Source organism: Protopterus annectens, chromosome 2.part0, assembly GCF_019279795.1.
Source record: "Protopterus annectens isolate FY-2018-M chromosome 2.part0, PAN1.0, whole genome shotgun sequence".
Classification (NCBI taxonomy): Eukaryota; Metazoa; Chordata; order Ceratodontiformes; family Protopteridae; genus Protopterus; species Protopterus annectens.
Genome location: NC_056728.1, coordinates 1,003,333,855 through 1,003,347,991, shown reverse-complemented (window position 1 = coordinate 1,003,347,991; position 14,137 = coordinate 1,003,333,855). Strand labels below are relative to the sequence as shown.

The 14,137-nt window shown below is 38.9% G+C and overlaps 1 protein-coding gene across 1 annotated transcript in view; it reads left to right on the top strand.

Annotated features, from left to right (window-relative positions):
• Window positions 1-14,137, top strand: part of FREM1 (FRAS1 related extracellular matrix 1) — a 1,066,140-nt gene that overhangs the window by 291,378 nt on the left and 760,625 nt on the right. The window contains exon 8 of the mRNA XM_044060374.1: window positions 5,195-5,303. Within this exon, the coding sequence (XP_043916309.1) occupies window positions 5,195-5,303 (109 nt within the window). The remainder of the gene's footprint in view (window positions 1-5,194; window positions 5,304-14,137) is intronic.

The window sequence follows — 14,137 nt, the reverse complement described above, 5'->3', positions numbered from 1 at the left end:
AATGTCCACAGAGGTTCCTCACTAAAAGAATACAGGGTGTAAGTAAAATGCCCTATGCAGACCATCTCAAGGCCCTATCCCTGTATTCTGTCTCCTACAAGCTTTTGAGGGGAGATCTATGCCTGGCATATAGGGCATTGTCAGACCCCACTGTGATGGACCTCCTGCATATCCATAAAACAAACAACACCAGAATTACCTGTTCTAACATAAAAAAAATAAAACTACAGATAACTACAATTAGACAATGTTAGAATTGTTAAATACCAAGATTGCATATGTTGAACTCTGTAGACACCAGCTAGGTGTAATGTATAGGAGATGTGATGGTCTGTTAGATGTTTTGGCTAATGGTGAATGTGATATGTACACTTTGGAATTTGTAATGGTCATTCACCCAAGACTAGGACTACAAAGATGCATAAAAAAGAGTTAAATTCACCCTTGTGGCCCTAATACAAAAACCTGAACCATCAACGTTGTGTTTAGGCAAGAAATTACAGCCTTGTATGAGCCCTATTCCATCTCACATAAATGATTTTTGGCCCTTTTGGACCAAGCCAAGCGATATCAGGCATGCCGAAAGGTTAAGCATAAGCAAAAAGACTTTGATGGGTGCTGTTGACATAATTTCTTAGTACATGTGCATCCTTGCCAGTGAAGGAGTGGATAGAGTCATGACTTTTTTGTCAAAAAGTTAGAATATGCCACTAAAATGTAGAATTGTCTTAGTTCTTTGTTAGAAATGGTGTTAGAAAACAATTGTTTTATCTTAAACAACAGCTATTTTCACTAGCTTAATGAAGTGGCAAAGGAAGCACTTGTAGCCCCCACTTATGAGTTTAACAGACTGTGTTTATATTCACGCTTTATAGAGAACTGTTATTTATGTGATGGTATAAAAGATATCTTTAGTGAATTTATTAACATTTTAAACAAAAGTACCACACTTTAAAGTTTACTTTTTTAGCAGATTTTAATAGCATTATTTGTTTAGATATTCCTGTTAGTAAAGAGATGTGCCCATTAGTTTGCAGTAAAAGGGCTTTTGCAAATTTATATTTGCATTATCCGAGCTGTCACTCAATACATGTAATAAAAGTATTGTCAGGCCAAGGATAACCACAAAGCATTCTTTAGCTATATCCACAACCTCAAAGGCAATACACAATTGTGCGCAGAGCTCATTGTAAAAAGAGCCACCTATACTGAGCCGGAAGACATAGCAAACCTCCCGGGTGATAACTTCAGCTCCAACTTTACCCCTCTCTCCCCCTCAAACTTCCCTCAGGAAATATCATCAAATATAACTCCCCCTACTATCACTAGGGAACAGGTCCTTAATGCTCTCTCTAAGACCAAGAACACTGCATCAATAGGCCCAGACAATAGCCCAGGATGCCTTCTAAATAGCATGAAATATAACCTATCAGGGCCTCATGAATTGCTGTTTACCAGTAGCCTCCAAACAGGTTTTGTGCCTCATGAATGGAGAAAGGCAACAGTCAACCCTCTGCACAAAAGTGAGCCATCTACAGAACCAGGAAACTACAGACCCGTAAGTCTCACTAGTCTTATATGTAAAGCCATGGAAAGAATTATCATGGAGATGATCAGCAGAGATATAGTAACCCTCGAGACACTGGACCCAACCCAGTTTGGTTTTGTCAAGGGCAGATCATGCCTACTCAACCTGGTGGACTTCTTTGAGAAGGTCACTAAAACAATGGATGAGGGCAAAATCATTCACACTGCCTACTTTGACCAGGCCAAGGCATTTGACACAATACCCCACTTGGGCATTGTTGACAAACTCAAGAGGTTAGGTACAAACCTGTATGCCACTTGGTGGATAGCCAACTGGCTCATAGACAGGACTCAGGAAGTTAGAATTGGGGAGTCCACCTCTACAAAGAGGCCAGTCATAAATGGAGTCCTTCAGGGATCACTCTTGGACTGCTCCTTTTTGGCATTTACTTCTCAGAAGGCAAGACCAATGTCAGTGGACTCCGGCTGATGAAAATTGCAGATGATTGCAAATTAGGAGCTGTCATTGAATCTCACACTGACACAAATGTTCTCCAGGAGGGGATGACACAGACAAACAACTAGTGTGAGAGCCATGGACAAAAACTAAATGCCAAGAAATGCATAATGGTATCATTTGGGAAGTCATCCATCCCTGGTAACTATCATATCGACAGCACACCCATTAGAGCTAACCCCAGTAGTCAGGGACTTAGGGACAGATGAAAAATTATATGGATGCTCTTACTGCTTGGTGTGATGGATTTGAAGTGTTCTTAAGACACTCAGTCTTGCTGGCTGGATTCTGCTAAAATTCAAAGTTTGGTTATATTTGCATTTACAGCATGTTGCATACAGAAACTTGCAGAATATACACTGATGCGAGAATATACTTTGCAGCATCAACTTTAGAGCAATAACAAATAACTTTTTATAATAAACCAAATGTACTAACGTTGCAGCTTAAAAGTACTGTTCCAACTTTGCTTCTCATATAGTACAGATGATGTGAGAGATATAACATTTACCTCAGGACAAATAAGTCCCTACCATACCTCTAACATAACTGGATTTATACAGCTCTTTATATACACTTTTAGTCATGCATATACATATACATTTCCTCTTGATATTCTATTTTGGAGAATTGCTCATCCTGTAGAAACAATACTAACCTTCCTTGTTTAACAATGTCTTGTAAGAGACCAGCTTTTCTCACAGTGTGAACATCCTGTATTCTATTTGGATCTTTGTACAAGAGCATCTGTTCTTTTGCCAATGCTGATAACAGTGTCCTGTTGTCCATGCAGAAAAACATGTTTTTGAGGAAACACATTGTTCTGACAGTGTGAACATCCTGTATTCTATTTGGATCTTTGTATAAGAACATATGTTCTTGTGCCAATGCTGATAAACATGTCCTGTTTTCCATGCAGAAAAACATATTTTTGAGGAAACACATTGCCGCAGTGTCATTGTCCATTCTTTAAAAGCAGATTTTGCATTTTCGCTCTTGCATACATCCTGTTTTTAAGTCTGTAAGGGAAAATGTCCATTCAGCAGGTTCCTTATTTTCCAAGCCATGGCCATTCAGTATGGTTGCTGATCACATATTACTAAACTCTGTTTCTGCATTTAAGCAAGCTTTTTCTTTTAGCATATTTACAACAGAATTAATTTCAGCCTTATATTCATAAAATCTAACAACACACATAGACAGTAATATAGCCTTTGACCATCATGTGTGTACAGTGGTGAGGAAATCATTCTGTATTGCACAATGTATAAACAAAGGTATGGCATATAAGTCCAAGGAAGTCACTGTTCCACTGTATTCATCATTCATCAGACCTATCATTGAGTGCAATGTCCCCTTTGTTATGCTTCTAAACAGGCATATCCAACAATTGGAATGTCCACAGAGGTTCCTCACTAAAATAATACAGGGCGTAAATAAAATGTCCTATGCAGACCGTCTCAAGGCCCTATCCCTGTATTCTGTCTCCTACAGGCTTTTGAGTGGAGATCTATGCCTGGCATATAGGGCATTGTCAGACCCCACTGTGATGGACCTCCTGCATATCCACAAAACAAACAGCACCAGAATTACCTGTTCTAAAGACTTAAACATTGCCCATGATATAAATAGATCCTGCTGGAGAGATATATATGTACTAGAGACTACCATGTCGATGAAACATGCTCCCCATCCATGTGAAGAAGAGTTCCTCCCTAACCCAATTCAAGTGCAACTTGGACAATTGGATGGGAAACCAGAAATTCATCCCTGGTTTGGCACTTGTGCCTCTAATGGAAACAGGTAACCTGTAAATGGTTCATCTCCCAAACCCCTGCTTACACTTATCAAGGGTATCAGCACTTGTCAGAGATTTGGGATGCGTAGCTAGGCTTAAAAAGGCCCTTGTGGTCATTAGGCTAGTAAACACCTATGAATCTGTAAAAGTCACTTTGTAAAATCTAGTAGGTTAATATAAAAAAGGAACAATGTGAGATTAAAATGAGCTCTTAATACAGTTATTTTGTGGCAGAGAATATTCTTTAATTTACTTCAGAACACTGCGGAAGAAGTTACTGTAAAAAGAAACAAGCGAATATGCTGCAATTTTGAAGCTGAAAACTTTGACGTTAGGGTTCAGGATGAAAAACACCCTTTATGCTTCATTTTGACCCATTCAGTAGATTCACCTGAAATTATGAAAACTGTGACTTCAGACTGGAAGATTTTGTGGGGAAATAATGACCTAGGGCACATTGTAGGGAAAGCCGCAACATTTATTAATAAAAGGGGGTTGAACCTTAATATTACTGAAAAGGCCTTTGGTTAAGGAGGTTATGTGAAGTAAGAGAAAGGAGATATTTGCCCTCTTTAGATTATAAGCAATGTAAGTAAAAAAATGTACTGGTGGTTCTATTTAATGCGTTTCAGTTTGGTATTTTGGTTTTAACAGACTACTTGTGAACCTCTCTAGTTGGATTAATTACCAGATTAGGAAAATCTAAGGATGAATTAACATTTTAAAGGATGTATAATAGTAAAGTAGCTTAATGTAAACATCACCTTGGGTTTACAAGAGTCAGGCAAAACTTGGGTCTAGAAGCTATTAGGTGTTTTGAGCCAGATATAGTTAGGTTGACCCCCTAAACCAAGTGATTGAAACATGTCATGTTTACATCTAGTGGGATTGGCTTGAATGTACCTAGAAAGACTTTAAAAAAAAAAAGTTGTGGGTATTCTGAAGCCATGTAGCTGAAACACAGATGTATCCTTAAGAGCAAATGGGTCTACTTCAGAATCTGCAGTATACTGTCATGGATGTCAGCTGTGTGCTTTATTTTTGGACCACTAAAGTTTAATATCAAGAATTGTTGTTGTAAGGTTATTTATGTATGTATGTATATATGTATGTATGTGTATACATGTATGTATATATATATATATATATATATATATATATATATATATATATATATATATATGTATGTATATATAGATATCAGATCTAACCACCTTGCTAATATGTCTCCTTAATTAGTCATTTACAAGGCAGATACAGATGTCTATATTCATGAATGTGTCTCCATGGTCATACCAATAAGAATTGCCTATACTCTTGGTAAGAATGATCCCTTTTCTGTTTTTAAACAGGTGGAGTTTGAAGTCCATGATTTTTATTTTGCAAAGAGTGCCCCCATTTTGGTCCATATTTCCATCAGAACTGCAGATACAAATGCTCCCAGGGTTTCTTGGAACATGGGTAAGATTCTGTTCTTTTTTATTTATTTATGTATTTATTTCACATTTGTTAAATGGTCCATCTGAGCAGTTATAGCCCATTTTCAGTGGAGACCTGAGGAGAAAAGCTCCAGTAATAGATGTATAAATAGTAATACAAAAATAAGTAAACAGCACGTTAATACAATAATAAGAAATATCATAGCTCAGAAAGTAAACAAAGGAATATACATATTATGGTTGAAAGGCATTTGCCTTACAGAAATTGGAATAGTTATTTGGTCATATATGGTAGTTATACATAGTGCCATAAGATTATGCAGTAACCAGACAGGAAATTCAGAGGTTAGTTAAATATGATTATGATACAGTATTTATGGGGGCAGGAGTAGGATGATCAGGTGGGATCCTGGCATGGGCATATCCAGTTAGTTTGGAAGAATAATTTTAGTTCTTTTTTGAAAGATGTTGCTTGAGTGAAGTTTCGTAGGTTAGAGGGGTAGGCTGTGGAAGATTTATATAGGAGATTTCCTATGCTCAGTTTAGATGTAAATGTTTCTAGAAGAAATTTCTCAGAGCTACGGAGGAGAAGTAGGGGGGAATAGTGTGTGAAAATATTTGAGGGGGGGCAGGAAGTGGGTTTGTTAAGTATACGGTGGGTTAGCTGTAATTGGGACAGTTTTATGTGATGGGAGAATTCAAGCCATTAAAGCTTATGGAGGGCTAGGCAGTGGTGGGTTGAGTTGGGGAAGTTAGCTGCAAATTTGGCAATTTTGTTGTAGGTCTGTTCAAGTCAGGAGACTGAAGATTGTTGAGGACAGGTGAACCATAGAATAGGCTAGGGCGGAGGTAGGCTTGGGCAAGGAATTGTCTAGATACTGCAGATAGAAATTTTGAGTTGCGGTATAACAAGCCTAGTTTTTGATCAGTTTTTTTCTTGCATGGTGAATATGTAACTCAAATTTTAACTGGTCACCAATATTCGTACCAAGTAATTTTGTGTGATTGTCTACATTGAGTATTGTGTTATTTAGAGTGGAGATGGAGAAATTATCCTTTAGGTGTCCTTATTTTTGGAGAGATAGAAAAGTAGCTTTGTTTTTTTGGGGTTCAGGATAATCTGATTGATTTTTACCCAGTTTTCTACATGATGGAAGGATTGCTGTGTGTGTGTTTAGAGAAGTGTGATGAAGTTAGCAGATGTGATAAGGGTGGAATTGTCAGCATACTGAATGAGGATGGAGAGGGAGGTTGAGGAGTGAAGGCCATTGGTAAAGATGTTAAAAAGGAGAGATCCAAGAATGGATCCTTGGGGTACACCAGTTTGTATAGGTAAGAAAGGAGAGTAGGAAGATTGCCATTTAGCTGACTGAAGTCAGTCGGCAGGGTAACTATAGATCCATGAGAGAGCTGAGCTGGATAGATTGAGGTTAGCCAGTTTAATCAGAAGTTTGGAATGGGATATCTTGTCAAATGCCTTAGATAAGTTGGGGAACAGACATGAGACTAAATTATTATTGTTCCTAGATTCAGCAATGGCGTGGGTGAAGGATAGCAGGGCTGTAGAGGTGCTATGGTGAGGTCAGAAGCCATTTTTGTGTAGGGTAGAGGAGGTTGTTTTGTAGGAAATATTTAAGGATTTGGTTGTGAATACACTTTTCTAGTGTTTAGATTGTGGGGAGAGTATGGTAATTGGTCGGTAATTGGTAGGGATCATTAGAGTTGCCTCCTTTGTGAAGATGAATAATGTAAAAGGATTTCCAGATTTTGGGTACGGTGGCTTCTTTTATAGAACTGTTAATGATTATAGAGACTGGATAGGGGATGGATGTTGCAACAAGCTTGAGGAAGTGGGGGGGGAGTTTGTCTGAAGAGGGGGAACACGGCTTAAGTTTGAGGAGTAAAGATTTTATATAGGATGTAGAGATAGGGATTAAGGTGGGACTACTGTTGTTAATAGTATGAGGTATTAGGTTGTGGGGTAGATTTTGGGTGGGATTTTGGCCTGTGTTGGTCAGTTTGCGGCCTCATGGTCAGGAAGGTTTGGTTAAGGATTGCGGGTTTGGGGTTTACCAAGATGTTAGATAGAGTTGATATTTTTCCAGAAAATTTTAGGATTTGAATGAGTGGAGGTTTGTGACTTAGCATAAAAGGAATTTTTATCTTTGTAGATTTCATTTTGGGCTAGATTCCCAAGTTCTGTAAATACTTGGAGGTGACTGGGAGATTTACTTTTTAACTAAATTTTCCAGGCATTATCTTGTTTTGGTGCATTTCAGGATGTTTTTCTAAACAGCTTACATGATGGTGGACTAGGATGAAAGTAAAAAGAACATATAGCCACAAATAACATGTTATCCCCTAGTGCAAAAAACAACTTTAAAGGTGAAGCACAATCTTCAATATTCACTCTTCATTTGTATTTCCTGTCTGTTTACTTATTTGTTTCTTTATTTTTTGAGTGTTTTGGGACTTGGCATTTTGAGCCTTGAGATTTCAAAAGGGAGACATTTCATCCTGTTTTTTTCATGCACACAATATGCATCCTCACTCCTACTTCCAAAGATGGCCACTTTCTGTACACATTGCCAGTGTTTAATGGTGAAGAAAGAAAATTAAATAACAACAGTAATGTATTTCAACTTGCTTTTCATGCACTACCACTAGACAAACCATATGCATTTACTGAATAGAGATCTTAAATCCCTGTGCTTCTACACACAGCTTTCCTACCAATCTCCTCAGCAAGAAAAGGGTATCCACCATCTGTTCTGTGGATGGGGAATAACAAGGGTCAACATTTTTATCTTAACCCATGTATCATCTCCTATTTAGTGTGCTAATTTACAATTCTATTTAAGAATCATTTTTTCACATTAGCTTCGTAGCTGGTATTCTACATATTCCACTTGTTTATCATAACCTTCTCTTTAGTAGGTTTACTAATCCTAAGTTCCATTTTCTTTATTTCTTTTTGTACACATCCTTTATTTGAATTCAGTATTTTTCATCTTTCATTTACACTTCACGTCTTTTAGTGCATATACCCTGACAATCCTCATGCATGTTTCCAGCATTAGACCTAGTTGCTAGATTTCCTTTATTACAATTAGGATAATTCCCAGTACTTATTTCAGCCTATTGTAAATCATCTTTCTTTCTTGTCCCTTTATATGTTTCCATGTGATGGTCTTCTCCTTGAATACCCACAAATGGGGCCCTTCTCCCTTTAATCAGGCTGCTCTGACTCTGTATTTAGTACTGTCTGCTCCCACAAACTCCATTAATTTGTATGGGTTCTATTACCTTTACTAGCAGTGGTTGCTTTTTACCTTTGCTGCCCCATTAGCTGTATTTGTCACCTACTGTATTGTAGGTGCGTTTGTCTTTTTGTCTGTTTCTTTGCTATTGATTTTTTCTTCCCATCATTATTACACTTATCACTTTCTCCATTCTTACTGTTATTTGTTCATCATATCCTAACATAAACACCTATTTATTTATCCTTATTTCCCCTTCCCAAAGATCAAAGAGTAATTTATTCAAGTCCTGTTTAAATTTATCCAGCTTGTGGCAGTCCTAAAATCCCAAACTTAATTGCTTCACATTTGTGTCTTTTGACTAGTTTATTGAATTGGCATGTCTCCCAAACCCTGTGCCAAGCAGTGCTCAGTGCACTGCTGTTGATGTAGGACTCTGTCAACTCTGGGTAGTGTGTGGAAGAGCTTTTTCCATAAGAAGCCTGCCTAGCCAAACTGACTTCAGTACTCTAAACCTGCAGCCACTGTAAACTGGCTTGAGTGTAGATAAGACTTTCTAGGCTTCAGTAAGGCATGCCAAGTATTGTAGTCCCCTCAATCCAAGATAAGTAGATACCCCAAACTACCTACTCCAGCAGGTATAGTCCCCTCTGTTCACCAAAATTAAACCCAACTACCTGTCCCTGCAGGAACTGACTTCCCTGTCCCCAAACTCAGACCTGTCAAAATCATGGACCAGCTCTTTCCCACAATTTCTGTACCCAGTCTGATTGAGAAGGGTATCTTGAGACAGTGTAGGATTGTCTCATGCTGTCTGATGACTACCTTTTACTCAAACAGCATAATGAAATATGTGTCAGAAATATGGATTATATAATGAGACTGGAGGCCAAACTCTCATACAGAGAAAACACTAATACCAGGATTGAAAGCAGTTCCCCAAGAAAAACCTTCCTACAGCCCACATAAAACACATAATCTGTCATATGCCAAGTTTCTAAAGTTTAATTTGCCAAACCACAGAGACCTCTGAAATGTAACAAGGGCATTAAGCACCATTAAAAGCACTTAGAAACATTAGGCTCGCTACCTCACATAGCACTAGGGGTCCATTTGCCATGGGAGTTGAGCAAATAATGCAGGCATCTATGCAATCCAATATTCTGTTCATTGATGACTCTTTTGTAAGTCATACTGATGCACAACTCACCAAGCTGAATAAGGAAAGGGTGATGGTCAGTTGCTTGTCTGGTGCCAGGATTTTTCAGATCACTCAAGTCCTTGAGATGTACTTCCCTGAACTATATGAACAGAGAGAGAGAGACGTGATGGAGTTCTCAGGCCATGTCCCAGGTAGGTATGACCCTATGATTAAGCAGCATCCTACATTCCCCATGGATAATGCCTTAATATGAGCAAAAAACAAACAAACAAAAAATGGCTTAGCTTTTGGTGTCATGCAAAGGGTGTACAACATCTGTCAACCTGGGAAAGTACGAACAACAGGCCACGCTGCTTCACTAGGGAATGGCTGTCCACCACCACAGTGCTTTTTTAGAAAATGCCAACCACATAAATCTACCAGCATAATGAAACAAGCAAAGGAAACTATAAAGATGCTACTGATCAATGCTAGGAGCCTAAACAAGAAACTTCACTCCTTAGAGGATGTAGACATCAGTGTAGTGACCAAGATATAGTTGTGGCTATAATACCTTCTACATATTTAGAGCAGGTACCATATAGTAAGAGGAGGAAAGGTGGAGGTGTCTCTGTCTTCATCCATAGGATACTCACATTAAGGCTGATGAAGTAGCATGATGCTCTGCAGCTTCTTCATATCTAACTCCCCATCAGCAAAGTTCCTTACTATATTCCAAGTAGCTGCAGGGTGTTCTGTATGACCCAGAGTTACCCTATTGCATAATTATATGAGCTAGAGTCATTCAGCATTAAATCCAATACCATCTTCCTGGGTAACTTCAACCACCCAGCTGTAGATTATAAAGTATATGCCAGTACTAGTGTGCAAGCCCAGAGATTATGTTAACACAAACACTCTGAACCAACTAGTCAGGGTACTCACACTAGGGGGAAACAACATCCTTGACTCTGTTCCCACAAATGTGGAGAAATGATGCTCCTTCATCACTCTTCAGGTCTGACCACAAAGCAGTCTTCATTGAAATAAAAGTAAAACCCAAGATGTCCACTGTCTCTGGTACTTTTTTTTATTTTTCCAAGGCAAACTTCTAACTTCTGATACCCTGGCAAGTTTCAAATCACCACAAACCCAGAAAGCTGTACTGCTTATGCAGAAATGTATACCACTAACTTACACCAGCATGGAAACAACCGCTTAGAAGCAGCTGTACCCAGTACAAAAGTGCATGGCAGACTGTAAAAACAACCATCCCATCTGGAACCACAATACCAATAAGCTTTATAACAAAAGGAAGAGATTTGTGGCCAAAATAAGAAGTGCAACACCGACCATGTTATAAACCTCATCCTTAAATAAACAACTCAGGTGTTTAATTAAAATCACCAAGGCCAAACCTGAGGCAAAAATAGCCACCTAGGATAAGGACAACCACAAGGCCTTCTTCAACTGTGTTTGTAATCTCAAAAGTGCTTGGCAGCAGTGAACTGAGTTGATTGTTAATGACACCGCCTACACTCAAGCTGAAGATATAGAAAACTAGCTGCCCAATAAAATCAGCTCCATCTTCACCCCATCCCCCACTCCAGAATATCTCACAAGAAATATCAGAATCTAGTATGATCCAGCTATCACACAAGACTGAGTCCTGGAAGCTCTTTTAAAAGCCAAAAATATTGCATTTATGGGTCATGACAATATCCTTGGATGTATCCTGAATAGTATGAATTACGAATTATCCATGACCTGACACTGTTCAGCCTCAGCCTCAGCCTCCAAACAGGCTTTGTACCAAGCAAATGGAAGACAGCAACAGTTATACCCTTACCCACCCAGATGACTACAGACCCATCAGTTTGACCAGCCTGATATCTAAAGCTTATTATGGAAGTAATCAATAAAGACTTAGGAACCTCCAAACTCTGGACCCACCCCAGTTTGTTTTTGTCAAATGCAGGTCATGCTTACTTAACATAGTGGACTTTTTTCAAAAAAGTCACCAAAGCAATAGTTTCATAGGAGATTACTAGGCTAATGGCTTAACAGTCCTTACAAGCCTAGCCAATATAACCCAATTTTACCCAATATGTGGCCCCATAGGGACAAGAGGATGGCATGAATTTGTGCATATGCCTTGAGTATCTCACAGAATGCCTATGTCCATAAGGGACATAGGTACTACCCCAGCTGTAAATTTGGAATTCTCTGTCCATTCATCCAAATTGTGTTTGAAGAGGACCAAGGAAGGGCTCTGCTTAATGTGAAAAGGAAACCTGTTCCAAAGAAGATGAAATCTCTGAAACACATAACTGTCTGTCCAGCATATTTTGTTTGAGTTACTGACTAAGTTTACATTGCTAGATCCAGTGACCCTCATGCTGTTTGACTTGTGGATGTGTAGCACTCCATCAGGGCTGGATTTGTGAGTGCCGTGTAGGTCAGACATAGGTCACCCCTTAATAGTCAGTAGGAGACAGAGTAAAGGGGTAGGGCTTTTAGTCTATCTGCATAGGACATATTGTTTACACCCCATATTTTCTTTGTGAGGAATCTCTGAGGTTGCTCCAGCTGCTGTAAGTGCCTAGTCAAGTACATGCCAAATGGCACATTGTACTAGATTATTGGTTTAATGAGTGCCGAGTACAGTGGGACTATAATTTCCTTGTGTCTGGAAACCATAACTTTACTTATAAGTTGTGGCACATAAAAGGACTTCCTCACCACTGTGAATACATGGGAGTCAAAGTTCAGGCTCTGTCTATATATCTAGATCTCTCACCACTAAGTCTACTCTTAGGGGTTTGCTATTGATGTTGCAGCTTGCAGAGATATTTGACTTCACAAAAGGAAACCCAAAGCTTGAGTCACAAATCTGACGTGTTGAACACTCCAAATGCGGCTCCATAATTATTTCTGATCACTAATTGTTATTAATGATTATAAATATGACTAATTTTGATGAATTATTCAACTCTGAGGAAGTCCTGTAATTATAGGCGACAAAAGCAGTTAGTTTGTGTACTTTTATAATAAATGTATTCTTTTCTTTACATTGGTGGCTTGCAATTTATAGCTGGTGTCCTGTTTGGAGTAGTCAAAACATTGTTGGAACTGTGAATCAAGCTCTGGGTTTCCTTTTGTGAAGTTTTTATTTGGCTATCAGTTTTACTGAGATATCTGACTTCCCAAAGGAATAAGGCATTTTTTCACATTTCATTTTATATCCTGTTTCTGGCACCAATCATTTGTCTGATCTAGACCCTCTTGACAGATAGCTACATCATTGGGGAATTCAAAGATTGCTTCCAGCTTGCAGTCATTGGCAAACTTTGTCATCCAGAGGCCTTCCACATTAGCCTTGACTTCAGAGAAGTGTGTTCCAAACAGGAGACAAAGGCAAGATAGTACACGCTGCCTACCTACACTTGGCCAAAGCTTTTGAAACAGTACCCCACTGTGGCATTGTAGAAAAGCTTACTAAATTAGGAATAAACCCTTATGCCACCTAATGGATTTCCAACTGGCTCACGGGTAGGACAGAGGAAGTCAAGACAGGGGAAGCTACTTCTGTAAAAAGACCAGTCACTCATGGAGTCCCACATAATTCAATGTGGGAACCACTCCTGTTTGGCATCTATTTCTCAGAAGTCCAAGCAAACTCCAAGGATCTTTGTTTGACAAAGTTTGCAGATGACTGCAAGTTGGGAACAGTCAATAAATCCCTAAAATAATCATCCATTCTCTAGGAAACCTTATCCTAAACAAATTACTGGTGCCAGATCTCAGTCTGTATTAGCAACAAGCTAAACAGGACAATGCCCTGCAGTTTATCCATATGGAAATCACCATAAACAAAGTCCCATACCATTTCCTAGCAAGCTACAGTCACCCTCTTTGTCCCAAGACTCCAATAGCTTATACCTAGAACTACTTGAGACACTCACCATTAAATCAAATACACTGTTGATGGGAGACTCAAACAACCCTCTAATGACTAGAAACATATGTTCATACTCACAGGCACAATAATTCCTGAACTTTATTATTACAAATACCCTTGAGAAGCTAGTGCGCAAACCCACCAGAAGTTACATTCTGGTACTCACCGATATGGGAGAGCGCTGCAACCTCCACAGTGTCACATCCTCACTGGTGAGGTCAGGCCATAAAGATGTCTCCTATGAAATAAAAATCAACTTGGTAACCCCAGCAAACCATGTAGCAGTTAGGAACTATTCCAAAGCAAACTACATCCTATTATATGATATTCGTCAAAATTCAAAGCCCTTCACATCCCTGAGTTCACAGCAACCAGTATGGAATTGTTCACAGAGACTCTGTACAATCACGTAAGTGGCTGTGTATAGGCTGATGCACCTACTGGAAGTAAGCCCAAAACAAACTCTAAGAACAAACCACACTGCTGGAATCCTA